General features: G+C 41.4%; 1 protein-coding gene across 2 annotated transcripts in view; it reads left to right on the top strand.

Moving 5' to 3' along the window:
- Window positions 1–26057, top strand: part of NBAS (NBAS subunit of NRZ tethering complex) — a 341832-nt gene that overhangs the window by 249021 nt on the left and 66754 nt on the right. For both annotated transcript variants that reach the window (XM_082672572.1, XM_082672571.1), the window contains 2 exons: window positions 20766–20981; window positions 24380–24582. In XM_082672572.1, coding sequence (XP_082528698.1) covers window positions 20766–20981; window positions 24380–24582 — 419 coding nt within the window. The remainder of the gene's footprint in view (window positions 1–20765; window positions 20982–24379; window positions 24583–26057) is intronic.

The raw sequence follows: 26057 nt of genomic DNA, 5'->3' as shown, positions 1-26057 counted from the left end.
TCTCTCTGATTCTCTGTCTTCACATAATTCTCTCTGACCAAAGCCAGGAAGGGATCTCACTTTGAAGGATTCATATGATGAGAGGGGAGCCTATGTGGATAATCCAGGATACTCTCCCCATCACAGGGATGGTACCAGTAATCACATCAACGAAGTCCCTTTGCCGTGTACGGTGGCGTCTTCACAGATCTCAAGGATTAGGATGTACGCATATTTGGGGACCATAATTCTGCCTACCGATACTTTTATATATAATAAGGTTTTAGACACTTTATAAGACTTTATAATAAGGTTTTATAAAAAGAATGAAGTTTAAACCAAAATGGAAAAATGGTAAAAAGTATGAAAAATATTTAACTCAAAGCTGACGTACTGCCATAATACATACATACTCTTTTTTTATATGTAAGTAAATGGATTTTAGTTTATTCAAGATAAGACATTTACTTTAAAGACAAATAAACTACATGCACCTCTATTTCTAATTACTGGTAAATGTATATCTCCACATCGATCTTTATGTATAATTATCAGAGTATACATTACAGCAATGCATGAAGATCTTTTGATCTTCTTCATAAGTTTTTAAATTGAAAGGATATATATCAAATGCACGTTTGTCTCAGAAGACACTATTTCTGAAGCTCCTATTCCTGAGTGGAAAGTGGCATTCATATATATATATATATATTTTTTTTTTTTTTTTTTTTTTTTTTTTTTTTTGCGGTACGCGGGCCTCTCACTGTTGTGGCCTCTACCGTTGCGGAGCACAGGATCCGGACGCGCAGGCTCAGCAGCCATGGCTCACGGGCCCAGCCGCTCTGCGGCATGTGGGATCTTCCCGGACTGGGGCATGAACCCGTGTCCCATGCATCGGCAGGCGGACTCTCAACCACTGCGCCACCAGGGAAGCCCCCCATATATTTTTTAAGACTGTTTTTTTTAGAGCAGTTTTAGGTTCACAACAAAATTGAGAGGAAGGTACGGAGGTTTCCCAGTTGCCCCTCCCCTACACGTGCATAATCTCCCCCATTATCAACATTCCTCACTAGAAGGTACCTTTCTTTTTTAACAATTGATAAACCTACATTAACACATCATTATCACCCAAAGTCCGCAGTTTACCTTAGGATTCACTCTTAGTGTTGCACATTCTATAGGTGTGGACGGATGTACAATGGCATGTATTATCTATCCATCATTATAATATCAGTATTTTCATTGCCCTAAAAATCCTCTGTGCTCTGCCTATTCATGCCCCACCCCTAACCCCTGGCGACCACTGATCTTTTTACTGTGTCCATATTTTTGCCTCTTTTAGAGTGTCGTATAGTCTATTTATTTATATAGACTCTAGCTCACATAGTCATAAACTACATAGCCTTTTCAGATTGGCTTCTTTCACGTAGTAATATGCATTTGCAGTTCTCCATGTCTTTTCATAGCCTGATAGTTCATTTCTTTTTAGTGCTGAATAGTATTCCATTGTGTAGATATACCGGTTTATTTATCCATTCACTTACTGTAGGACGTCTTGGCGCTTCTAAGTCATTATGAATAAAGCTGCTGTAAACATTAATGTGCAGGTTTTTATGTGGATGTAAGTTTTCAACTCCTTTGGATGAATAATAAGGAGTTCAATTATATGGTAAGAGTATGTTTAATTTTGTAAGAAACTTCCAAACTGTCTTCCACAGTGGTTTTACCCTTTTACATTCCCACCAGCAACGAATGAGAGTTCTTGTTGCTCCACATCCTTGTCAGCATTTAGTGGTGTCAGGGTTCTGGATTTTGGCCATTCTAATAGGTGTGTGGTGGTATCTCACTGTTGTTTTAATTTGCATTTCCCTGAGGGTATATGATACAGAGCATCTTCTTATATGCTTATTTTCCATCTGTATATATTCTTTTTTAAAAAAATTAGTTTATTTTATTTATTTATTTTTGGCTGCGTTGGGTCTTTGTTGCTGCACACGGGCTTTCTCTAGTTGCGGCGAGCGGGGGCTACTCTTTGTTGTGGTGAATGGGCTTCTCATTGCGGTGGCTTCTCTTGTTGCGGAGCACAGGCTCTAGGCAGGCAGGCTTCAGTAGTTGCAGCTCGTGGGCTCTAGAGCACAGGCTCAGTAGTTGTGGCGCACAGACTTAGCTTCTCCGTGGCATGTGGGATCTTCCCAGACCAGGGTTTGAACCCTTGTCCCCTGCATTGGCAGGTGGATTCTCAACCACTGCGCCACCAGGGAAGCCCTGCCATCTGTATATATTCTTTGTGAGATGTCTTTTATTTGGCCCATTGTTTACTAGGGTTGTTTGTTTTCTTACTGTTGTTTTCAGAGTTCTTTGTATATTTTATATAAAAGTACTTTATTAGATGTATCTTTGCAAATAAGTTCTTTCAGTCTGTAGCTTGTCTCTCACTTCCTTGACATTGTGTTTCGCAGAGCAAAAGTTTTTAATTTTAATGAAGTCTAGCTATCAGTTATTTTTCTTATGGATTGTGCCTTTGGTGTTATATAGCCCCACTCAAGGTCATCTAGATTTTCTCCTATGTAATCCTTTAGGAATTTTTAGTTTTGTGTTTTACATTTAAATATATGGTCCATTTTGAGTAAATTTTTGTAAAGGATGTAAGTCTGTGTTTGTATTGATTTTTTTGGCATGTGGATGTCCAGTTGTTCTAGCACCATTTGTTGAAAAGACTGTCTTTGCTCCATTGTATTGCCTTTGCTCCTTTGTCCAAGATCAGTCAACTGTACTTAAGTGGGGGCATACTCATGTTATCCTTTTTTTCCCCTAAATTTTGTGGTGTTTGTGGTTGCTATTTTATAATCATACTTGACTACAAAGCATTACATTTACTCAGTTTTACAAGATGACTAAATGTTAACTCATAATTTTTTTTCCTAATCTCATAATAAGTATTTTGCTCATTTATCTCTGGTTTTGGTATAGTCATCATTTGACTCCTTTGATTCTGAACTGAGTGAGTTTTATTCATTCCAAATACATTCAGGAACTGTTTATGTGAGCACATTTTCAGTGCCATTGTCCTATGTGTTCTAAACAAATAAAAGACTGCCAAGCTCCTTGCCCTTGAGAGGCTCACAGTTGATGGGAAAAAAGTATGCATGCGTATCAAATGAACTATAATTTAATATAAGAAGTACCATTAAGGATGTTAATAAATGCTGTGTGTACAAAGGAAGAGATAATCAATATTTATTGAATGCCTTCTATGTTCCAGGCATATATTTGTTAATAATGCTACCTAATAGTGATTATTTCAAGGTTTTTAAATGTGCAATATATACTACTCTCATCTGACCTTCAGCTAGCCTGTGTGTGTTATAGTTGTAAGCATTATCCTTCCATTCCAGTTCTTGAATGCCTTTGCTTTTAAAGAACCATTTTCTTTTATTTTCCACGGTGAGAATTTAGTTTGATAAGCATATCCTATCTTGACAAAAATGCAAAAAGCCAGGAGCTTAGGAGATAAGCAAAGAAGAGCCAATCTAAAAAGGAATTTTTTTTTTTTTTTTTTAGATTCCATATATATGTGTTAGCATACGGTATTTGTTTTTCTCTTTCTGACTTACTTCACTCTGTATGACAGACGCTAGGTCCATCCACCTCACTACAAATAACTCAATTTTGTTTCTTTCTGTGGCTGAGTAATATTTCATTGTATATATGTGCCACATCTTCTTTATCCATTCATCTGTTGATGGGCATTTAGGTTGCTTTCATGTCCTGGCTATTGTAAATAGAGCTGCAATGAACATTGTGGTACATGACTCTTTTTGAACTATGGTTTTCTCAGGATGTGTGCCCAGTAGTGGGATTGCTGGGTCATATGGTAGTTCTATTTGTAGTTTTTTAAGGAACCTCCGTACTGTTCTCCAGAGTGGCTGTAAGATGTTAAAAAAAAAGGCATTTTCCAAGTGAGTTGAAAATCATACTGTTATTCAGATATTCAATAAATATGTATTGAGTTCATACTAAAAAAAATAAAATAAATAAAAAGGAATCGTTTTTCCAGGGTGATTGTCAAAGGCACACAATAAAGGGAGCAGGGAGAACACTTGAAGGATAAGAGAATACAGTTTTTGAAATGTGATATGATGTAACAGAAGTTACTCATAAACAAATTATAGGCAGTCCTATGAAAAATGATCTTCTGTTACAAGACTCTAAGGAAAAGAAAGGCTCTCCTGTTAAAGTTTTTACATGGTCTTTATTTGTCCTACTTGCCCTTTTTCCAATTATTAAAAGTAAAAAATCCATAAGTTCCCAGAGAAGTTGGGAACAGGATCTCTTCAAGTGTGGATCGTTAGCTAATATGTTCATTCATTGACCAAATATTTGTTGAGTGCTGGGAAGGACAGCCTCTAAGATGGCCCTTAATGATCCCTACCTTCCAGTATTTAATCCCTTGTGTAATCCCCTCCCCTTGAGTGTGGGCTGGACTTGTTAATTTACTTTTAACCAGCAGAATACATACAGTAAAAGTGTTGGGACACCATTTACAAAATTAAGTTATAAAAAGACTGTGGCTTGGGCTTCCCTGGTGGCGCAGTGGATGAGAGTCCGCCTGCCGATGCAGGGGACACGGGTTCATGCCCCGGTCCAGGAAGATCCCACATGCCGCGGAGCGGCTGGGCCCGTGAGCCATGGCCGCTGGGCCTGCGCGTCCGGAGCCTGTGCTCTGCAACGGGAGAGGCCACAGGAGTGAGAGGCCCGCGTACCGGAAAAAAAAAAGACAAGACTGTGGCTTCTTTCTTGGATGCTCTCTCTTCTTCTTGGATCATTCACTCTTGGGGAATCCAGCTGCCCTGTTGTGAAGAGCCCCATGTGGCAGGAGACCAAGGACGCTAATAACCATGTGAGTAAACATCGATGTGCAGTGCATCTCTTCCTCCCACCCAACCAAGTCATCAGATGAAACCACGGTCCTGGCCAGTGGCTCGATTATAACCTCGTGAGAGATTTTAATCCAGAGGCACCTCGCCAAGCCACAACAGATTCATGATTCATGGGAACTGAGAGAGAATCAATGTTTTAAGCTTCTGAATTTGGATCATTTGTTATACAAGAATGGAAAACCAACGTCAGTGCCTACTGTGTATCCACAGGTGTTCTCAGTGCTGGGTATATAGCACTAAACAGCACAAACGTCTCTGACCTTAGGGAACCTGCACCAGGGAGAGCTGGAAATGGGTCAGTAAACAAAATGATTAAGTTCAGACATGTGAAATGGTAGTAAGTTCAAGAGGAAAATAAACCTGGAAGGACTCAGAAGTGCAAGACAGCAGGACTGCTGCAAGTTAAAGTAAGATGGTCGAAGAAGACCTCATTGAGAAAGTAATCTTTGAGCAAAGAGCTTAAGGAAGTAAGGCAGCAACAAGCTGTTGCTTATTGAAGGGAAGATGCACTAGGAAGTGGAAAGTCCTGATAGGGAGCATGGGGGGCTTGTTTGAGGAGCGGCGAGGAGGCCAGGTGACTGCAGTGGGATGGGAGACAGAGCAGTGGGAGGGGACGATAGGACCGGGGCAGCTTGGACAGGGTCTCCTATGAATGAGACCCACTGAAGAATTGTGATCGGACCTGGCATTGACACAGGGTCACTCTCCTGCTATATTGAAAGTATTATAGGAGGTAATGGTAGAAGTAAGGAGACAGAGCTTAGGAGGCAGGTGCAGTTTTCTAAGTTAAAGATGAGGGTGGTAGCAATGACAGTGGTGAGAAGTGGTCAAATTCTGGATTTATTCGGAAGATAGAGCCAAAGGGATTTGCTCATGGATTTGCTGTGGAATGTGGGAAAATGTTAGTAATTCAGGATGGTGTCAAGATTGTTGGTCTGAACAACTGGAAAGGTGGATTTGCCATTTCCTGAGATTGGAAAGGAGCGGCTTTTGGGGTAGGATCAGGAGTTCTTGCTGTTGCTTGACTTTTAAAACTGATGTGACTTTCTGTAAGAGGACATACACCATTGGAAGACGATGGGTGATGGGTACATGGGACCTCTCTGTACTATTTAGCAATGTCTCATAACTATTTCAAAATAAAGAGGTTTTTGTTTTGTTTTTTAAAGAGTGATGTGTCTTTTAAACTCCCAACTCCAGCTGTTGACAGGCAGTTGTATATATGACTCTGAAGTTCAGCAGGGAAGCCTGGGCTGCAGAAGTACGTTTGGGGATTGTCAGTGTAGAAAAGAGTCAAAACCAGGTGGCTGGGTGAGATTCCCAAGGGAGCGAGTTAGGGAGAAGAGCGGGGAATAGAGGAGGAAGGCCCAGGGCTCTCCAGTATCAAGGGTCAAGGACGATGAGGAACCAGCAGAGACTGACAAGAAGAGTTTTAAGATTTAAAAAATATAACAATATTTTTATTCATTAATGGAAAAAACATAGGAAGACAAGGGGAGAATTTCTGAGGTAAGTGGTGGCAGTGGATGGGACCTAGAGCCCAGGTGGAACAGTTGGCCTTTGGCAGGATCCCTGTCACTTTCCCGTGATAGCGGGAGGGAGGCAGAGCTGCTGATGGACACAGCTGCAGGGAGATGGATAGATACGGGGGAAGGAGATGGTAGACATTCTTTTCTGGCCGCTTCTGTTTTCTCAGTCAACGAGGAGGCAAAGAAATTAGCTGAGTGTAAGTGTAAAGGAGGGAGTGTTGGAGATTTGAGAGAGAAGGGACAGAGCAATCATTTAGGGGAATGGGAAAATAGACAGGGAATTGTGGTAGGATTGCTGGGCCGTTAAGGGCATCATAATGAGCTCCTCGTCCAGTTTTCAACATAGCCCTACTTATGAACTCTCAGTGTTAACAAGTCTGCTGTTCTTTGAATCTTCATGCGTTGGACAAACCTACCTCCCCCCCAGTGCCTGGGCTTTTCCTGTACTTTATCCCATCAAGTCACCCTTTTGCCAGGTGCCTGTTTTTAATCCTTAATCAGATTTACGTACTCATAAAATAGAGATTAAAATTTTTCCTTTTCAATTCAGCAGTTTCTTTATTATGGAGTACACATATTAGGATTCCTTACCTAAATGATTTAATAACAGCATAGTAATTTGAACCACGCATGAGTCATAGTAAAGGTTACAATAAATATTTGCTACCGTTGTTAATACTGTTGTTGCTACTGCTTTTGCTTTTATTGAGCGCTATGCTCGTCCTGCGGTGAGAGCCCAAAGGGCGTTTGAGATATGGTCCCTGCTTCCAGTGGGCTTACAGTCTAGGAATACAAGGCAAACATTCATATAAACAGAGCAAGGAATACAAGGAAGCAATGAAATAGACACTGAATTTGAGTGTGATAATTTCCCCGCACATTAGGACATTTGACATTGACAGATATCCCATGGGGGTGGTTATGAAGCAAGTATTATCATCTCTAGCCTGAAAGTGAGATTCCTAAAGGACGATTGTCCAAAGTTTAATAAACAGTAAGTGTCCAATCCCATTTTCACATCCAGGTCTCCTGATTACAAATTCGATGTTGATTGCATCACACTATTCTGTTTTAGGAGTGGAAAAGAGAAGAAGGGTAGCAGGCGTAAGTAAAATGGAGGACACAGTTAAGTATTTTGCATGTGCGTAAAACGTCTGCCTTACCTTTGATAAGTTGGAAAGTTTGTTTGACCCAGATGGATCATGCATTATTCCCAAAGACCATCAGTGGAGTTTGCAGGTGATGTGGAATGCGAGCAAGCCAGTGACTACATTTAAGGAGAGGGTTTAAGGAGAGGAAGAGGAGTAGCATCTGAGTGTTAGCACGGGCCAGGTGCGGTACAGGCATCGTCTCATAAGCTCTGTGTAACAACCATGTGGGGTGGGCGATGCCACCCTTTTTTGTGGAAAGCTTAGGCTCAGGGGAGTTTAGGGACTTACCCTAGACTGCTAGCATATATATAAGTGGTGGAGCCGGGATTTGAACCTCATGCTGTCATATTCTGAAAGCTTGTTGGAAGCATGCTGTTTGTACCAAAGCTGTAGCCGTGCTTTACAGAATCATTTTAGACTTCACTCATTCACTGTGCTTGAAATAATCTGACTTAAAGTGATAGCATTACATATCTAGAGGCTAGCAGGGCAGCTAGGGGCCGTCATTAGAAAGACGGAACTGAGGTGCTTCTGGGGGGCAGCAGCCTGCAGATGGCGCCATATGTAAAGCGTTTGAAAGGATAAACTGGCATGACCTGGGGATCAGCTTCAGCTTTCCAGTGCCCCGTAGATCTTACCTGTAAACGCATGCGTGGCGCAGAATGGAACTGTGCATGGTGCGTGGGGTTAGCAGTGGGCATGAGCTCAGAGGCTGACGTCTTTCTAGGGCAGATGGACCGGTGTGCTCTGTGCTTCACACCATGGATGGTTTGGTTCTTTCGGGCCATCAGGAACCCGCACGCTCTGGTTACCGCAGCTACTGGGTCATTATGGTAAGAGTGACAAGGTGGCAACACTGAGAATATGAGTGCAAAGAAGCCATCTCAGTGAGCAAGGCTCCCCACACAGCTGCTGGGTCATGACGTGAAGGCGTGAGGCTCCTCGCCCCACGCACACGCACACACTCATGCACACGCACACACGTGCTCACCTTAGAATTTCCCACGAGAGGCACCTTTCTGGTTGCATATTATGATCCATTGTAGAGCAGCCTTGTGTGACGGCCACCCCAAAAGTCATTGTCCAGCCACATGGCTGCCTTCAGCTGCCGGGCGAGTCCCTGGACCTGTCAGCTGTGGTCAGATTCGGGAGAGGTTTGTTGCCAAGCAGATAACCTTTTTTTTTTTTTTTTTTTTTGTGGTACGCAGGCCTTGCAGTGTTGTGGCCTCTCCCGTTGCGGAGCACAGGCTCCGGATGCACAGGCTCAGCGGCCATGGCTCACGGGCCCAGCCGCTCCGCGGCATGTGGGATCTTCCCGGACTGGGGCACGAACCCGTGTCCCCCTAATCGGCAGGCGGACTCTCAACCACTGCGCCACCAGGGAAGCCCAGATAACCTATTTTTAACAGGCCCCTTCTGACTGCTTCCTCAAAGAGGGATTGTGGGTATGGCATGCATTCTGAATCTTGTGACCTGTAGAAGAAGCCTAAGAATTGGCCCTTCGATGTCTGTCAGTATCACCCTGTAACAGCAAGGGGAACTAACGTTTCCTTCCGAAAGTCTGTCACAGGCATCTAGGCGGCACCTAAACACGGGTGTAGATTACCCATCTCACTCTTCACATCCAGCCTTCCAGCAAGATTCTGTGAGAAGAGGAAGACGGTATGTATTGTAATATTACTGTGAATTGTCCTGCAGCTCTGGGAAGTAAATACTTTTACCACCATTTCAACAGACGAGAAAGTTAGGGCTCAAGGAAGTTAAATAACCGCTCCAGTGTCTTATGAGCTGCAGGTAACCAAGTCAGGATTCATACACAGGCCTGCTCCCCAGATCTTGCTTTCCACTGCCTCCCTTGCCTGAGGAATTCGGCTGCAAAGGCCCACCTGGGGTGATCGTGATTATTGCCTCGACTGGCAAGCTGAAAACTCATTCTCTGTTTGTGCTTGGAAGATTGTTTCACATTGACTGAGGTCATAATTTAGTAAGAGAAATGGAAAGGTGGCCAAAAGACCATGTACACAGTCCAATCATAAGTGATGATGCCTCTGCTCTGAGGAGGAGTCTGGTGGGCGCTGAGCTGCTGTGTGTGTCTGCAGCCCTTGCGGGTCTCTCCGTTAATAATGCGCAAGAAGGAATACACGGCTCCTTCCTGGGAAGCTGTGGACTAAATTCACAGGGGGTGGACGTCTTGGGGAAGACAGAGGAATAAATCAACAATCTCAGAATAATGTGCAGCAAATACCAAAGCGTATTTTAACATTAAAAAAAAGCAGGGAGGGACGAGGCGTCTGAAAATCACCTCCCTACTGAAATGCGCTTCTCCCTCTGGCTGACTTCGTAGTTGAGTTGTTCGTTGTGTAACCGTGTATCTTCAGTGATGTGGGCTCCCTCTACTCCTCCGTTCTTTGTTCATCCTAGGAGCCCTCCTCTCAGTTAAGTACATTTAAACTTATAAGCAGATGTATTTTCTAACTGCCACCTTATGAATACTTTCTCTAGCCTGTGCAGCAAAGGGATTTATAATGAAAAACCAGGCCCTCTCCTCTCATCTGGTGCCAAAAGCTTTTTAAGTATTGGTACCCAGAGGAAGATCCCTGTCTAATTGCAGCCATCTCAGGATGCTGGTTGTTTCTGCCTACCTGACAGTCAGGGGGAACGCTTCATAGATGGAGATGGTAAACAGATAAATTAGTGAAAGATTCATAATTGATGTGATAGATGGCTTGTGATGTGGTAGCATTAAGGTAGAAATGGTCAATAGTTGAGTTGATGGGACCAGCCAGGAAAGGCCCCATAGTACAGGAGGTATTAGAGCCGAGTCTTAACAAATGAGGTTGTTTGCCATGAGTACCACAGAGGGAAAGATTAGGAGGAGCATTCCAGATAGATTTGGCAGTTTTAGTAAAGGCATGGAATAATCTAGTACGTTCAGTTGACTACAAGACAGGTGATACAAATAGAAGTGTCTTGATGAGGCTAGAGAGGTAAGGAAGGGCCGGGTAATGAATGAAAACTCTTATATACCTGGCTAAAGGTTTTAGACTATCCTGAGGATGGATCAATTAGACACGAATTTTAAGCTGGGTAGTGACATTGTCAGATTCTTACTTTAGAAAGATCACCTTGGTGATGACGGGAGGAAGGAACAGAAGACACACCAGCTTGGACACAGGGAAGCTCCAGCATGAAGGCCACTGCAGTATTTTGTGGGAGAGATGTTGATGGAGCAAAGAGGCATTGATACCAAACTCACTCGATTTGTGATAATTACTGTAGAGCAGGCATGTGTGCTATATCTCTGTTTTAATAATGCATTTCTATATACATCCTTTGAGGATACTATTTAACCTTTTGGTCACTGAATCATCTAGCAAAGTTCCTTAAGCATAGTATAACCAGTTTTTTGTCCTGCGTACATCATCTGATGAGGGATTTTTCATGCCATCCATATGTGTAGAAGACTGAGGGATTGATGCCACTTATCAAACGATAAAATTTCCATGAGGAGAACAGAGTAAAATAATTTTAAATTAGCATCGACCCAGGAAAATCTGGGAAATTCCCTACGTTAATATTGTGGCCTCTCAACATACTGAATTAAATCTTGATAGATCTTAGACACATTGTGAAGTTCTTTGAATGGTAGCAGGGTGATGAATAAAGAGACAGGTTTATAATTAGACTTTCCTGAGTTCCCATCAGGCTTGACCTTGGAGAAATTACTCTTACCTTCTGAGTTTTCTCCTCTGTATAATGGGGCACAATAATTACTACCATATAAATATAGATTAATTTTAGAATGTTTTTAGATACAAATGAAAATCCAATTAAATTACTTTAACTGAGCAGAAAATTTACTGGCTCATGTAACTCAAAGGCCCAGAGGTGGGCCTGACTTCAGGGTTGGCTGATTCAGCAGTGGGTCATCAGGGAGCCAATTTCTTTCCATCTCTTTTCTCTGCTGTCTATGGTTTTAGTGCCACCCTCCAGGCTCTTTGCATCAGTGCACTGATTTGCAGAAACGGGCTACATTGCTTCCTAGTCTACATCCACCAGATAGGGTGAGAGAACTTCATGAAGGCACCAAACGGGAAGTCAGAGCTTTTTACTGGTTCGATCACCCCTGAACCGATCTGGGGCTCTTGGTATGTCAGGTACTGATTACCTTCAACCCATTGTACCTGAACTAACCACTGTGGAGAGAGGCATGAGATGACCATGAATGGTCTAACTCCATCAGGACTAACCCTGAGCAGCCCTGAGTCAGTCCTACACCCACTGCATGGTCAGCTCCTATTAGACAAGGTACTGAGTGGGCGTAAGGGAGACAAGCACAATATCTGGAACACGTACCTTGGATAACTCTTGTGAGGATTAAATAAAATAGCAAGTATGAAGATCTTGGTGTCAGTAGGTACTCAGTACTGGTCAGTTCCCCTTCTGCTTTTCTTCATCCCTCTTTCTGTTTTACTCTATCCTAGAAGGTAAAACGACATTTGAATTCCTTTCAGCCCAATTTCAAACATCTAGCAGTAGTTCAGGTTGATTTTTAATGATACTAAATAGTTGTGAGTGTTGGAATAACATCTGAATTTTCATACTTACACTTGGCTTTGATATAAATTCAGTGGATCCACTTAAAATGCTCTTAATAATAACAATTTGTGTTGTGGATCCCATGCATACATATGATAGGAAAAGGTTCTTAAACGGAAAATGTGAACGAGTGCTTTCATAGCCACAGTGGATAGTAGCCTTCCTTACTGATTGCAGGAACATTCCGTCTCATTTCTAACGTTCTTCATGGCCCTCTCTGTTAAGATAAATATGACCTTCAAGCTGTTGAAAAACTTGGGGATGTATTACCTTATGTGACTGCTGAAAGTGAATAGTGAAAAAGATAGGACCATTTACACTTTGCTGAAGAATAATAATATTAATGTAATTATTGTACAAGGCAAAAGGTAAAGATAAAGTAGCCTCTGTGTCTGGCATCATTCATTTTTATTATATAAGCAGCTGATAGGTAAAGCAGAGGAGCCAAATTGTAAGGTTGATTTTGTTAAGTATATAATTCAGTGTGACAAAGCTGCATTCTTATTTTTGTGCTTGAATATATCATTAACTATATTAAAGCAAAAAATTTTAAACTTGTCAATTTCATTTTCTGTTGGATAACATTGAAGGTACTATTTCGTAATATTCTATATTTACAATTTTCAAACAGTACTTTAAATGCTAGACTAAGTACTGAGAGTATAAAAATGAATAAGATGTGGGTACTGCTCTGATGGCTCTCATAATCTAGGAAGCAAAGTAGACATAGAAATAAAGCATATATATAACATTCAGCGTCAGCAGAGAGAGAGATTAACATTATGTTATCAGTAAAACAAAGGGATTTCTTTTTTATTGAAGTCAATTAAATCTAACTTAGATAATTTGATACCTTGTTGGTAGCCTTGAACTTTGCTGACCCCTACAAGTCATCCTCTCATCACTGGAGCAGATTTGCAGGTGCTTTACAAACTATGAGTTCCAGTCCATTAGTGGATCCTTAATTAGAGTGTTGTGGTCAGCATTAAAACCAAACAAACAGGAAAGAACACTAGAGGGTAGATTAATATCAGATACCAGATTGTACCTCACCACAGTCGGGGTTATATTGTTTCATGAAACTTTAGTTGGCTTTTAATATATGCATACATTTCAGTGCATATATATTGTGATACTGAGTTTTGATATACAATGTGTTTCTTACTATTGGTCTTGGGCAGAAATGTTTGGGAGCTGCTCGGTCAACTGACAGGCGCCGGCTGCACGTGTGTAACTTGGGCAGCCAGCACAGGACAGCATATGTGTCTTTTGGTTCTTCTTTGTTTATCATTTAAATCCCAAACTGCCGCCTTCTTTTTGTTTTTTTAATTTATTTATTTTTTATATTGGGGTATAGTTGATTTACAGTGTTGTGTTAGTTTCAGGTGTACAGCAAAGTGATTCAGTTATACATGTACGTGTATCCATTCTTTTTCAGATTCTTTTCCCATATAGGTTATTACAGAGTATTGAGTAGAGTTCCCTGTGCTATACAGTAGGTCCTTGTTGATTATCAATTTTATATAGAGCAGTGTGTATATGTCAATCCCAACCTCCTAATTTATCCCTCCCCTCGACCTTTCCCCTGTGGTAACCGTAAGTTTGTTTTCAAAGTCTGTAAGTCTGTTTCTGTCTGTAAATAAGTTCATTTCTATCATATTTTAGACTGCACATATAGGTGATATCATATGATATTTGTCTTTCTATGTCTGACTTACTTCACTTAGTATAATAATCTCTAGGTGCGTCCATGTAAAAACTGCCTTTTTTTCCCATCACTCCCCCAACCTGTCTAGACACGTGCAGTGACAGTCTAACCTAATTGTCCCTCAGCCTCCAGTCCTGGGAGCTATCTCCAGCCACATCCCGCATTCACCACCAGCCACCTGGAATTAACCAGGAGAAGCTTGTACAAAATACAGGTTTCTTTCCACTAGTGCCAGTGCCTTCCCCAGCCTCACAGAGAGTCAGTGAGTATAAGGAGGGCTCAGGAATTTGCTTTTTTTTTGCGGTATGCGGGCCTCTCACTGTTGTGGCCTCTCCCGTTGCGGAGCACAGGCTCCTGACGCGCAGGCTCAGTGGACATGGCTCACAGGCCCAGCCGCTCTGCGGCATGTGGGATCCTCCCGGACCGGGGCCCGAACCCGTGTCCCCTGCATCGGCAGGCGGACTCTCAACCACTGCGCCACCGGAAGCCAGGAATTTGCTTTTTTAAAGTAGCGCTCAATTGAATTCAATATAGGTGGTCTAAAAGTCACACTTCAGGGAAACAGTGCTCCAAAGCAGTGGACTTAACTTTTTACTCATGGACCTAAGAGAATTTAAAATAACCTGGTTATCCTCTCACACACTTGATGGCTTAGTCTGCTCTAGCTCTATAACAAAATGCCGTAGACTGGGTAGCTTATCAACAACAGAAATTTACTGATTTCAGTTCTGGAGGCTGGAAGTCCAAGATAAAGGTACCAGTGTGGTCGAGTTCTGCTGAGAGCCCTTTTTGTAGGCACCTTCTCACTGTGTCCTCACATGGCCGAAGGGGATAGAGATCTTTCTGGAGCCTCTTGTACAAGGCACTAATTTCATTAATAAGGGCTCCACCCTCGTGACTTACGTACCTCCCACAGTCCCCACCCACGCCTACCATCACCTCTGGGGTTAGGATTTCAATGTATGAATTTTGAGGGTTACAAACATGGGGCTTCAAGTCCCAATCTGAGTTGTGAGGTTTCAATAGGGCTCTAAGATTATTTTTTAAAAATTACTCTGTATTGAGTTATTGTTTCAATTATTGCAGTATATACTAGAACAACATAGATATGTTAACTTTTGATAAATAAGCATTAATTGCAAGAAAATTGTATTTAAAATGTACCTCTTAATGAGATGGGTAGGGCTTTAAACGTTGTTTCTAATTAGTTTATGTGCCCATGGCTGACTCTTACTATTGCTAGATTGATATTGCACTCAACATCAGTTCTTTCCATTTTACATTTTTATAGGCATGAATATTTTGAAACTTTGTTCACAGTGGATGGGCAAGGAGTTTTGTCATAGCAGTGCCACTCGATTCTTTGAATGCCCTCAAGGTTATCAGCCAAAAATCGCGTAGCAATCTATTGTTAAAAATCATTTGTAATGATTTATCAACTGACAACTCAATTAGATCCTTCATAAAGTTTTTTGAAAGCAAAGAATCGAAAACCTTCTGACATGCAAAAAGAAATGTGTTATCCAGATGTTGGAGTCATGTCACACACCAGGACTTGAATTGTCCCTTCGTTTGGTGTTCTGGAGCTTTTCAGACTCCAGGACAGTGTATCAGAGTCTGATTCAAGAAGGATGCAGAGCATGTCTTTCTTGTGTAAGCAGAGGAAGGCCTGCGGTAAAAGAGAATAGGCCTGACACTCTGACCTCCAGCACGTTCTCAAGGCCAGTCTTTGGAAAGAGTATTTAGAGAAGGTAAAAGTTTAGGAACTGATTCCCTTAAAATTATCTGAACCTTTGTACCCTTCAAAAAGGCTTTGTGACTGGGGCACATATACCCCAGTTTGAAGGCCACTGGCCTGAAGGAAAAATGTACGTTTCCCAACGTGGCGCCTGTGGTGACCCTAGCCCTCCTTTGTGTCCTTTCTCTGCAGGACCGTCTCCTGCCTGAACACACACAGACTTTCCACTTTACACCAAGGGCTCTCCCTTACCCCTAGAGCTGTGATTTTCCACGGGAGTGAGATTGAAGGAACAAGAGTGTCTAACTTTTCTTGGCAGTGGGATTGAGGATGCGCTATGAGGGGATCAAATTCCTCTATCAAATTCCTCCTCAAAAAATGCTATGAGGGCATTTTTTGATCTTTTTCAGAAGTGATGTTTCCTGTTTTCCCAAATATACTGTTAGCTGATGGTTCGCCTCCACCGTTCCACCCCCATGAGACTCCTCGAGGTGGTGAGCCACTGTTTTTGGTGGGAGTGTATTATATCCCTCAGGTGTTTTGGAGTACAATAGAAGGTTGAGAGTCACAATCATAGCGCGTTCCCTTTTTAAAGTCCCCATGCTGCACTCTCTACTGAAATTCACCTCACCTGCTTCTTCCACAGGAATTCTTGCTCATCCTTCAAGTCCTCCTTTATAAAGACTTCCTTGCCTTCCTAAGACAGATGCTTTTTCTCGCACCCACATAGTTAGTTTATACTTCTGTCACATTTTATAAATACTTACTTTTGTGTTTGGTTTTTCCATTAGGATGTATGTTCTTCAAAGGTAGAGATTGTTTTTTGATTTCCCTTTGTATCCCCTGTGCCCAGACCAGGCCTAGCACATGGTAAGTGTTGGAGTGTTTGTGCTTGAAGAGGAGGAGGGAGAGATGAAAGAAAAGTAGGGTGAGGTTTTACATTGAACCCAAAAAGAAAGGTATCTATCTGTCCCCTATTAGTTGCTATTAGCAGTGTGAACAGTAGGTAAACCCTGATTTGCCCAGCTGACTCTGTAGGTAGCATCTGGCTTTTCTGAAGTCACTTGTCATTTCCTAAATATCAGCCCTATCTTCGAAGTCACACTATATTCATTTTTAAAAGAAAAAGTAGTATCTGCTGTGCAAGGTTTATCAGCCTTAAAGTGCCTGCACGCAAGGAAAGTTGTCTTGGTGAATTTTGAATCAAGCCATTCATGACAACGATAGCACTGATCGTGTCACTCTTCTGCATAAGCTCCTTCCTTTCATGGCTTCCCAGGCGTGAGGGTGATAGAGAGCAGTCCCGTCTCCCGGCACACAGGCCCTTCGTGTTGGGCCACCGCTTCTTCCTCCCTCAGGCTCTGACGGGCCTTTACTTGCAGGCTGCATCCCGGCCGTGCTGATTTACCCTCAGCGTCCCCACCTGCCCCTGTAACCTGGGGACCTCGTGAAGTTCTTCTTTTCTTGTCTTCATGCCGACTCACTCCTGATGACTCTCCTTAGAGAGAGCCTCCCTCAGCAGACCTTCCTTCCAGTCCCTCACTTCCAGTCGGGACGCAGTGCCCCTTGGAGGCTCTCTGCAGCAGGTCGCGTTAACTCTCCTGCACTTGGATAAGGATCCTGCTTCCGTATAATGCCTTTTATCTCTCTGTCTTTCCAACCAGAGTTTAACATACTTAGGGGCAGGGACCCGATCTGATTTTGTCTGTGTCGCCAGCACCCAGCCCGAGGCGGATGTACAGCGCCTTCACTGGATGGATGTCGGTGAATAAACCCAAACTCATCACAGTTTAATGTCCTTGTGCCTCTTCCTGCGTCTCTTCTGATTACTACCAACTGGCATTGTCCCGATAGCACACATCTGGTCCTGAGGTTTTCGTGTCAAGTTCTTTAAAATGTTGCAGTTTTAGTCTCGTGGGGCCATCTTACCAGAACAGGACACTGTGGCCCCTGAGAAATTGGAGCCTTCTGGTGCATTCTGGGCTACAGGTTTCTAGGGACACATTGAGAACATGTTACTTCATTGCATTTTTTTTAACATCTTTATTGGAGTGTAATTGCTTTACCATGTTGTGTTAGTTTCTGCTTTATAACAAAGTGAATCAGCTATATGTATACGTATATCCCCATATCCCCTCCCTCTTGCGTCTCCCTCCCACCCTCCCTATCCCACCCCTCTAGGTGGTCACAAAGCACCGAGCTGATCTCCCTGTGCTATGCGCTGCTTCCCACTAGCTATCTATTTTACGTTTGGTAGTGTATATATGCCCATGCCACTTCTCCCCTGTATGTTGAGCAGAGTTGTTTAGTAATTTAGTAGCTATTTTCTGTTTGTCTGCAATGTGCGAGACATTGTATTAGGTGTTAGGGATACAGAGATTTAAAAAGCACAGTTTCTACCCTGAAGGATCACATTGTTTAATCAGGGAAACGTACGGGTAACCAGCCGATTTTAACACAGTGTAATGCTTTCTTTGATACAGGTAAGCTTTAAAAGGAACACGTAGCAGGAGGAGATGATGTTAGGGACGGCATCTCAAAGGAGTGAACCCTGAGCTGATTCTGGAAGGACAGACAAAGGCAGGCTTGAGAAAGGATGACAGTTTTTTCTCAGATACCTTAAGACTGGTTTTTATATCTTCTTAAAGGATTGTAAGAACTAGCCAGCCAGCCAGCCAACCAAGAGAAGATGTAACAGAGACTGCGCGTGCCCTGCAAAGCCTAGCGTGTTCCTATCTGGCCCTTCCCACCCCTGCTCCGTCTGAAGTGCTCACGAGTGGTTATACGTAGGTCATAAGCCTTCCTGCTTCTGCAGCTCTGCTTGTGCTATTCTGTCTTTTGGAAATGTCATTCATCCGTTCATTCCTTTATACCTTCAACAAATGTGTTCTGTATGAGCCACCATTCTGAGGTCTGGGAAGATAGCAGTGACAGTCAGACCGTAAGCACATAGAAACACAGCATGCCAGTTGTGAAGAAAAAATAACACAGGGTAAGGAGAACGAGGCCAAGTGAGGATGGCGGATGTGGCAGCTCTTACTCAGTAGTCAGGGAAGCCTCGGGTAAGGCGATGTTTGTGCCAAGTCCTGAGGGAAGCACAGGAATGAGCCATGAGGATACACTGGGAGGAGAACATTTCAGGCAGAGGGACCAACAAGTGGAAAGACTCTGCGGGCCTGCAGGGAGGTGAGTGTCTTAAGAGTGGGCTGAGAGCAGGAGAGAGGCGGGATACAGGCTTAGAGAGGTGGGGTGAGGTGAAGGGCAAATCATATAGGGCCTAGTAGGGCTTTGAAGCCTTGATTTTGTTCATGCTCTGTCAGAGCCTGTGATGAGGCAGACATGACCAAGTGGCATCTGTGTGACGCGCAGTGAAGGGGAAGCCCTGTCTTGGTAACCACGGGATCTGAATTCCGACTTTTACTCTCCTCACTCTCATAATGAACCCAAACATACCACCCAGCCTCCCTGGGGCTTGGTCTTTCCATCCACATAATGGGGCGTAGGGAGGTCTGATGAACTAAACACAAGTTCTAGTATCTTGTATTTCTCAGTCGCAGAAAGGAGTTCGCACTTTATTTAGGGGAAGAGATAGTAATGGAACTAATACTTGGCAGTCAGTGGTAGCTTCTGATTTTGTTTCATGTCATGGGTGCTGGTAAGGAGTGGGGGCCACAGAACTTGTTTGGAAGCTGCGTTTGCAAAGCAGATACTTACAATTCAGGGAAAGCAGTGCTTTCCTAAAGATCCTTTTACCAATATGTATATGGGATTAAGAAAATGCCATCTCTCATAAAACATTACTCTCATGTGGAATGACTTGGAGGGAGCTGATGGGAAATGGAGGGTGGGGGAGGTTTGCCGCGTGTTGATTGGTGTGGTCGCTGGTGCTGTGTATTGCCGCCTGTGCCTAGTTTTCAGAATACCCAGAGACGGACCGTGACTCATTTTAAGAAGTAATAGGAAAGATAACAGTTTGTCCTAGGACTCTTTGTCTGTTATTGTTGTTGTTGTTGTTAAATCAACACAAAGCCCTTTTAAGGCTCTAGTACACGTCTGCTGGAGTAGTTGACAAGAGACTGAGCTCCAGGGTCCAGAGCAGCACAGATCAGCAGGGCCTGAAAAGGCCCCAGAATGGCTCAGAGGTACGTGGTACCTCCATCCAAGCGGGTTAAGTTTAAACTTCAGTTTTCTCGAGGCCAAGCGAGCTTAACATATCAGATACTAGAAAACTATGACCCTTGCCTACCTATCGCAGCGGCCGTCACACGTCAGAATCCAGTAAGCAGTTGGAGAGTAAATGAGTGAATGCAACATTATCATAGAAAATTTGGAAAATCGAGAAGAACAGAATTGCTCATGATCCCAACACTTTAACATAATGGTCACCAATAGAGAGAGAGAGAGAGAGAGAGAGAGAGAGAGAGAGTGTGTGTGTGTGTGTGTGTGTGTGTGTGTGTGTGTGTGTGTGTTCAGCCACATGCACAGGTATAGTTCAGATTTTAATGTAAGCATGGTATAAATAGTTTTATGATTTCTGATTCCTAAAATTGAACATTTTATGATAACCATTTTCCAAACAGCTATACTGTTTTTATAATTCTAATTTTAACGGCTGCATAATGTTTTATCTAGTAATTTATCATAAGCTGGTTACCATATCTCATATCATCAGACAATTAGATTTTGCTTTTGCAGTTTTACTTTTATGTTCTTATTCCAGTTAAAATCTTCATTCCTGTACTGTTTGCTTCTTTTGAATTATTTCCTTATAATAAATGATCAGAACTGGTTGTAGAATTGACTCCTCAATTTTTCACTGTAACCAGTAATCTATTTGACTTTTAGTTTCATCAAGACACCACCTGCTTTGGGGTATTAGCATTTAAAAAGCTGTATTTGCTCATGTAATAGTGCAAGTGGTACCTCCCTATTTTTGTTTTCTTCATGGGAGAAAAACCAGTCTAGCAAAAGTCCCCTTCACTAAAGTTGTGTATATTAAAATTTTACTTTTGTTCTCTCTACCACATTAATATCTTTTACATATGCCATGTGTAATAATGTAGGGTGATCTGTCTCACTTTTGTTCAATTCCTGTCTTTCTTGTTTGTTTGTTTGTTAAAGCTATCTGTGGAAGCACGTAAAGAAATGACTGGAAAGGCTATTAAGACAGTCAAACATTTTATTGAGAAGCCAAGGAAAAGAAATTCAGAAGACATTCAAGAGGCTAGTGATTCTAAGATGACCTACGCAGATGCCCTGAATCATCTGGAGAAGTCACTGGCTCACCTGGAAACCCTCAACCACAGCTTCATCGTTTCTCTGAAGAATAGTGAGCAGGTAATGAAATGCAGACTTCTTCTGTGTGCTCACTCACTCAGATAATACCAGTGTATTCTTTCATTTATCCTTTAAAGCTATATTCGTAGTTTTGATAGGGTTTTCAATCTTGTAGGTTTTGTTTTTTCAATAACCATTTTTTTATTGAGGTATAGTTAATTTACAATGTTGGGTTAATTTCAGGTGTACAGCAAAGTGATTCAGTTTTATTTATATATATATATATATACACACTCACACGTGTGTGTGTGTGTGTGTGTGTGTGTTTCCTTTTTTCAGATTCTTTTCCATTATAGCTTATTATAGGACACTGAATATAGTTGCCTGTGCTATATAGTAGGTCCTTGTTATTGATCTGTTTTATACATAGTAGTGTGTATATGTTAATCTTAAACTCCTAATTTATTCCCCCCACCTCCAAATCTTACAGATAATGGTCTTAAATCTTTATCCTTTAACCTCTTCATTATCTCTTGATTGTCAATTCAGTTTTCGCTTCTTTAAAAAGGATTTTAGGCCACTTAACACAATTGATAACTTGGGGAGGAAGGACGTGAGGAGGTGAGAGGGGTGGGAGAAGGGGGGCCAGGATGGGTGCCTGGGGTGAGAAAGTGGTTGCTAAAGCTGAGAAATGATGAAGACTGTGGTTCTCAAGCTCTACTTCTAGCTGGTAGATGTTTTGCTGTCCAGTTGAACAGTGATATATTTTTTTCCCCCTAAACTTCAGAAAAATTCAGAAATAGCCATCCATGCCTGCTTCAACAGTTTTTTTTTTTTTAATTATATGTACTCATCCTGTTTTTATGTTGCATTTCCCAGTATAACTTCATTATTGATATGACTTTTTTGGCTAATAAAGTTGTTCCTAGTTGGTTTCTTGTTGAGACCCTGATGGTATCTCAGAAAGCACCCCGTGAGAGTCAGGAGCCCCTGCCATGATGAGGTTGGGGACCAGGGTGTTGGGACTACATGAGGAAACCCTCTGTAGCTTTTGGAGCTTCTCTTCTGTATTGTCACAGTCATGGGAATTTTAATATTCTTTTCCATAACTTAAAAGTTGACAAATCAATAAGTAAATGATCTTCATCTAGGTGAAAACAGCATTTAGGTATATAAAAAAAAATTCCATTTGCCCTTTAATGCTATGGTGAATGAACCTGTAAGTGGCCACTAACCTCCTCTTTTATTTTTCTTAAACCTTACAAGTTTATTGAATTGTATTCTTGGTTTGTAAAAAATATTCCTGACCAGAAAGATCAGTCAGTGGAGAGGAGTCCAGATAATGAACAAATGGGAGACTTCAAAATATGTATGAGACACAGAAATGTAAGCCCCTCGTGCAAAAGATAATGGGAAGAGTTCAAAAGTCTGCTAGCACTTTTATTTCATTCTGTACTTTACAGCGCCTGTTAGGCTATCTAATGAATAATATTAAATAATGGTATGAGCAATATAGAAGCCTTTGCAGGGAGCAGATTGGCTTTACCAATCTTGATTTTATCCTGTTGATACAGTTCTATAATCAATAATTATAAGAACTAGGGTAAAATTTGGATCTTCAGGTAAAAGTGATTTATACTCACTAGTATAAAACTTTTAAAATATGTATTCATTTTTCTAATCAAGTATTCTCTATTCATATCTGGAGAACTGTCATTACTCTCCTTGGAATAAGTATTGTCTTTCAGTGGCGAGAGTAGTGTATATGGGGCCAAGGGGGTTATTAACAAAATCAGCCGCTTGCTTCAGCTGGATTTAAAGGGACCAAATAGCTACTTGCAGATGTTAGATCGTGGATGGTCTAATAGGAGCCTCTTCTGATTCCTAAATTGAACATTATATGATTTTGTTAAGGCGCCTTTCAGAGCAAATGCTGGAAGTAACTTCAACCTCATATATTTGTCCCTTTTAAGTTCAGGCCTTGATTTTAATCTCTTTATATATACTGCGTGAAAGACCATCTTATATACTCAAGAAGGTTAGTGCAATTTCAATTACAGGCCATAGGGGCCTCAGTTTCCCCTTGTCTCAGTAGGGATACTAGTAACTGCCCTGCCTAACTCACAGTCTTTTTTTTTTTTTAATAGAAAGTTTAGAAAACAATGGGGAGAATAGTGACATGAAATCTCATGTGCCCAACTCGCAGCTTCCACAATTATCAGAATGTGACCAACCTTATTTCACCCCTACCCCACCTACCCTTACTACGCGCCTGTGGACCATTTTAAAGAAAAACCCAGTCATCTTTTCATTGTATCCACAAATCCTTCCATATCTATTTCTAAAAGATATGTTTAAACTTAACCACTACAGCATTACCAGTAAAAAAGGTAATAGTAATTCTTCAATATCATCAAATTTCCAGTTAATGTTTAGATTTCCACATGGTTGTTTTGAAAGACAAAGCAGTTATACTGAGAATTACTTCTGAAAGTTGGAAAGTGTTATTAACATCAAGTGGCCATATTTGGTACGCTGAACAATGGTAGCTGATGTCCTATTGAATTATTTGTTGTCATGTTAGTTTGTACAGTATTATCAAAGAGGGGCAGGCAGTGTGGAGTGGGAGAGTGCAGTGGGGAAAGTAGAATCTCGGATTCTAATCCTAAGATCCATTAATGACTGGCTGTGTGACTTTGGACACGTTACTTAACATCTTTGGTCTTCTATTTCCCTTTTGGTGAAGTGGAGCTAATTAAAAAACTCCTTGTGGGATAATGATAAACATTAAATTAGATGACATATGTACAATACCTGGGTTTACATAGTTGATGCTTAATAGATTATACCTATCATGTGGTTATAGCACAATAATAATAATAGAGAAATTTGCCCTTAATGAGCATTACTTTGTGCCTAACATTGTGCTAAAGGACTGATTTTTTTTTTTTTTTTTTTTTGCGGTACATGGCCCTCTCACTGCTGTGGCCTCTCCCGTTGCGGAACACAGGCTCCGGACGCGTAGGCTCAGCGGCCATGGCTCACGGGCCCGACCGCTCCGCGGCATGTGGGATCCTTCCAGACCGGGTCATGAACCCACGTCCCCTGCATCGGCAGGCGAGCTCTCAGCCACTGTGCCACCAGGGAAGCCCAAGGACTGATTTTTATATTATTGAATGTTTATGACATCCTCTGTTCATAAGAAGTGATTGTCCTCATCCTCGTTTTATAGATACTGGAAAGTTGAGATCACAGTGGCTTACTAATTAAAGCGAGGATTGCACTCAAGCCTGGGTGGCCCTGGAGACCAAGCTCTTAACAACCCCTGCGTATTCCTCCATGTGGTGTTTGTGGTCATAGCGTATTTGGTTTGAGAGCTTCTAAGTATATTTCACTCTGTCCATGTAGACATGTAATTCCTAGTTGATATTTACATGTTGAATTCCCTATGTTTGCAGGAAACGCTGCAGAAATATAGTTACCTCTATGATCTGTCTCGGTCAGAAAAAGGGAAAGTTCAGGATCAAGCCGTGGCCATGTGTTTAGACGGTCAGCCTCTAAGAATGATTCAACAGCTGCTAGAGGTGGCCGTTGGCCCTCTTGACATCTCACCTAAGGATATAGTACACGGTGCAATAACAAAAATCATCTCTGCGTTGAGGTAAGCTATAAAACAGTCATTGAGGAGAACCTGAGCTGATACTTTGCCAGTAATGTGCTTGTTTCACGGTTGTTAGAAAGGTAAAATACTATCATGTATGTAGGAGCATTTTATAAAGTATGATGTACTTCATAAAAAGTGAGAGATTATGATTAGACTTCTCAGTCTCATGTCTTAAAATATCTTGTGAATGGAGAACCATGGCAGTGTTCTGTCATTGGTCCTGTGTGTAACATGTCAAGAAGCTAGCTAACTTCTGGGTAGACCCTCTCTCGCACCCAGATAATTCTTGAAATAAGGGAAAGGCCAAAATGGCATGTGAAGCAGGTCGCTAAGTGTCAGACTGTCATGTGACTTCAGCATGGATTTTTCAGAGCTTGTCTCTTCTAATTCCCCTTCTTTGTAGCAGTGGGAAACCAGTTCCCAGAAGTTTGTTTTGAAGTACACAAGGCAAGGTTAATCATATGCTGAAGAAGTTGGACATGTGTTAAGTATCTTAGGACATTATTTACCTGCAATTAATGGCATAAAACTGACAACTGAGAAATTCTAGCTTTCTGTCGATAGGCTGGTATCTTTGTAGGAATACATCCAAGGGGATTAGGAAAAAGGGAAAGTTGAGCTTAGAAAATAGTGAGGCATCAGGTGCTTTCTGTGAATAATGCAATTAGCCTAAAAGATTTAGTTGTGTGTAAATTATTCTTCTTTTAAGCATTCTTTGTAATTCTGTGTTGCTCTTGAGGAACTTTTTGATTAAATGCGTGTCAGTTTTCAGCAGCTGAACTGAAATCAAATGAGGCTTCATCAGTTTAATTACCCAGCTTCATCCGGTTTTCACCTTAATGCTCTGAGGTATCTGGTAATTTTATATACAGGGAGAGAAATGAAATAGTGTAACACTTTTTAGAAATCGCAAATATGAAATGAATAAAGCTTTATTCTATTACGAGCTTATTATGTTTTGGTGGTGGTTGTGATTATAAGAGCCTCTTTCAAATGATGACAGATAATTGTTTACCATGTTTTATACCTTTTTGATTCAGTTATCTTTTATTATTTCTTAAATCAAGGCTTAGATGAAGCTCACAAAAATAAAAATTTGAAAAATTACTGCTTTGAATATAATTTAGTTTATTTTTCAAAAATTGTACATTTTCATATAATTAAAATATGATATATTTTTATGTCTATAAAATTCTGACATAAATTATACTCCTTTCTTTTTTCCTGTGCCCAGTTCTACTACTGAAGATTTTGTTCTGATCTAATAAATGTTAGACTTAGTGTACAGGAGACATTCAATAAAAATGAGTTAAATCTTTCAGTAGTCAGGGGAAGGGGAACTTCAGTTCACCTACCTCTTTTTCAAAGGAAAACAAATTGCTATTGACTATGTCCATAACATTTACGTTTTAGAAAGTTAGTGAAATTTAGTAGGCATAAAATGACAAAGGGATGAACATACAGCAGCAGTT

This window comes from Grampus griseus (assembly GCF_964374135.1).
Source record: "Grampus griseus genome assembly, chromosome: 15".
NCBI lineage: Eukaryota > Metazoa > Chordata > Mammalia > Artiodactyla > Delphinidae > Grampus > Grampus griseus.
The sequence above is the reverse complement of the archived record's forward strand: the minus strand, read 5'-3'. Positions and strand labels throughout refer to the sequence as shown.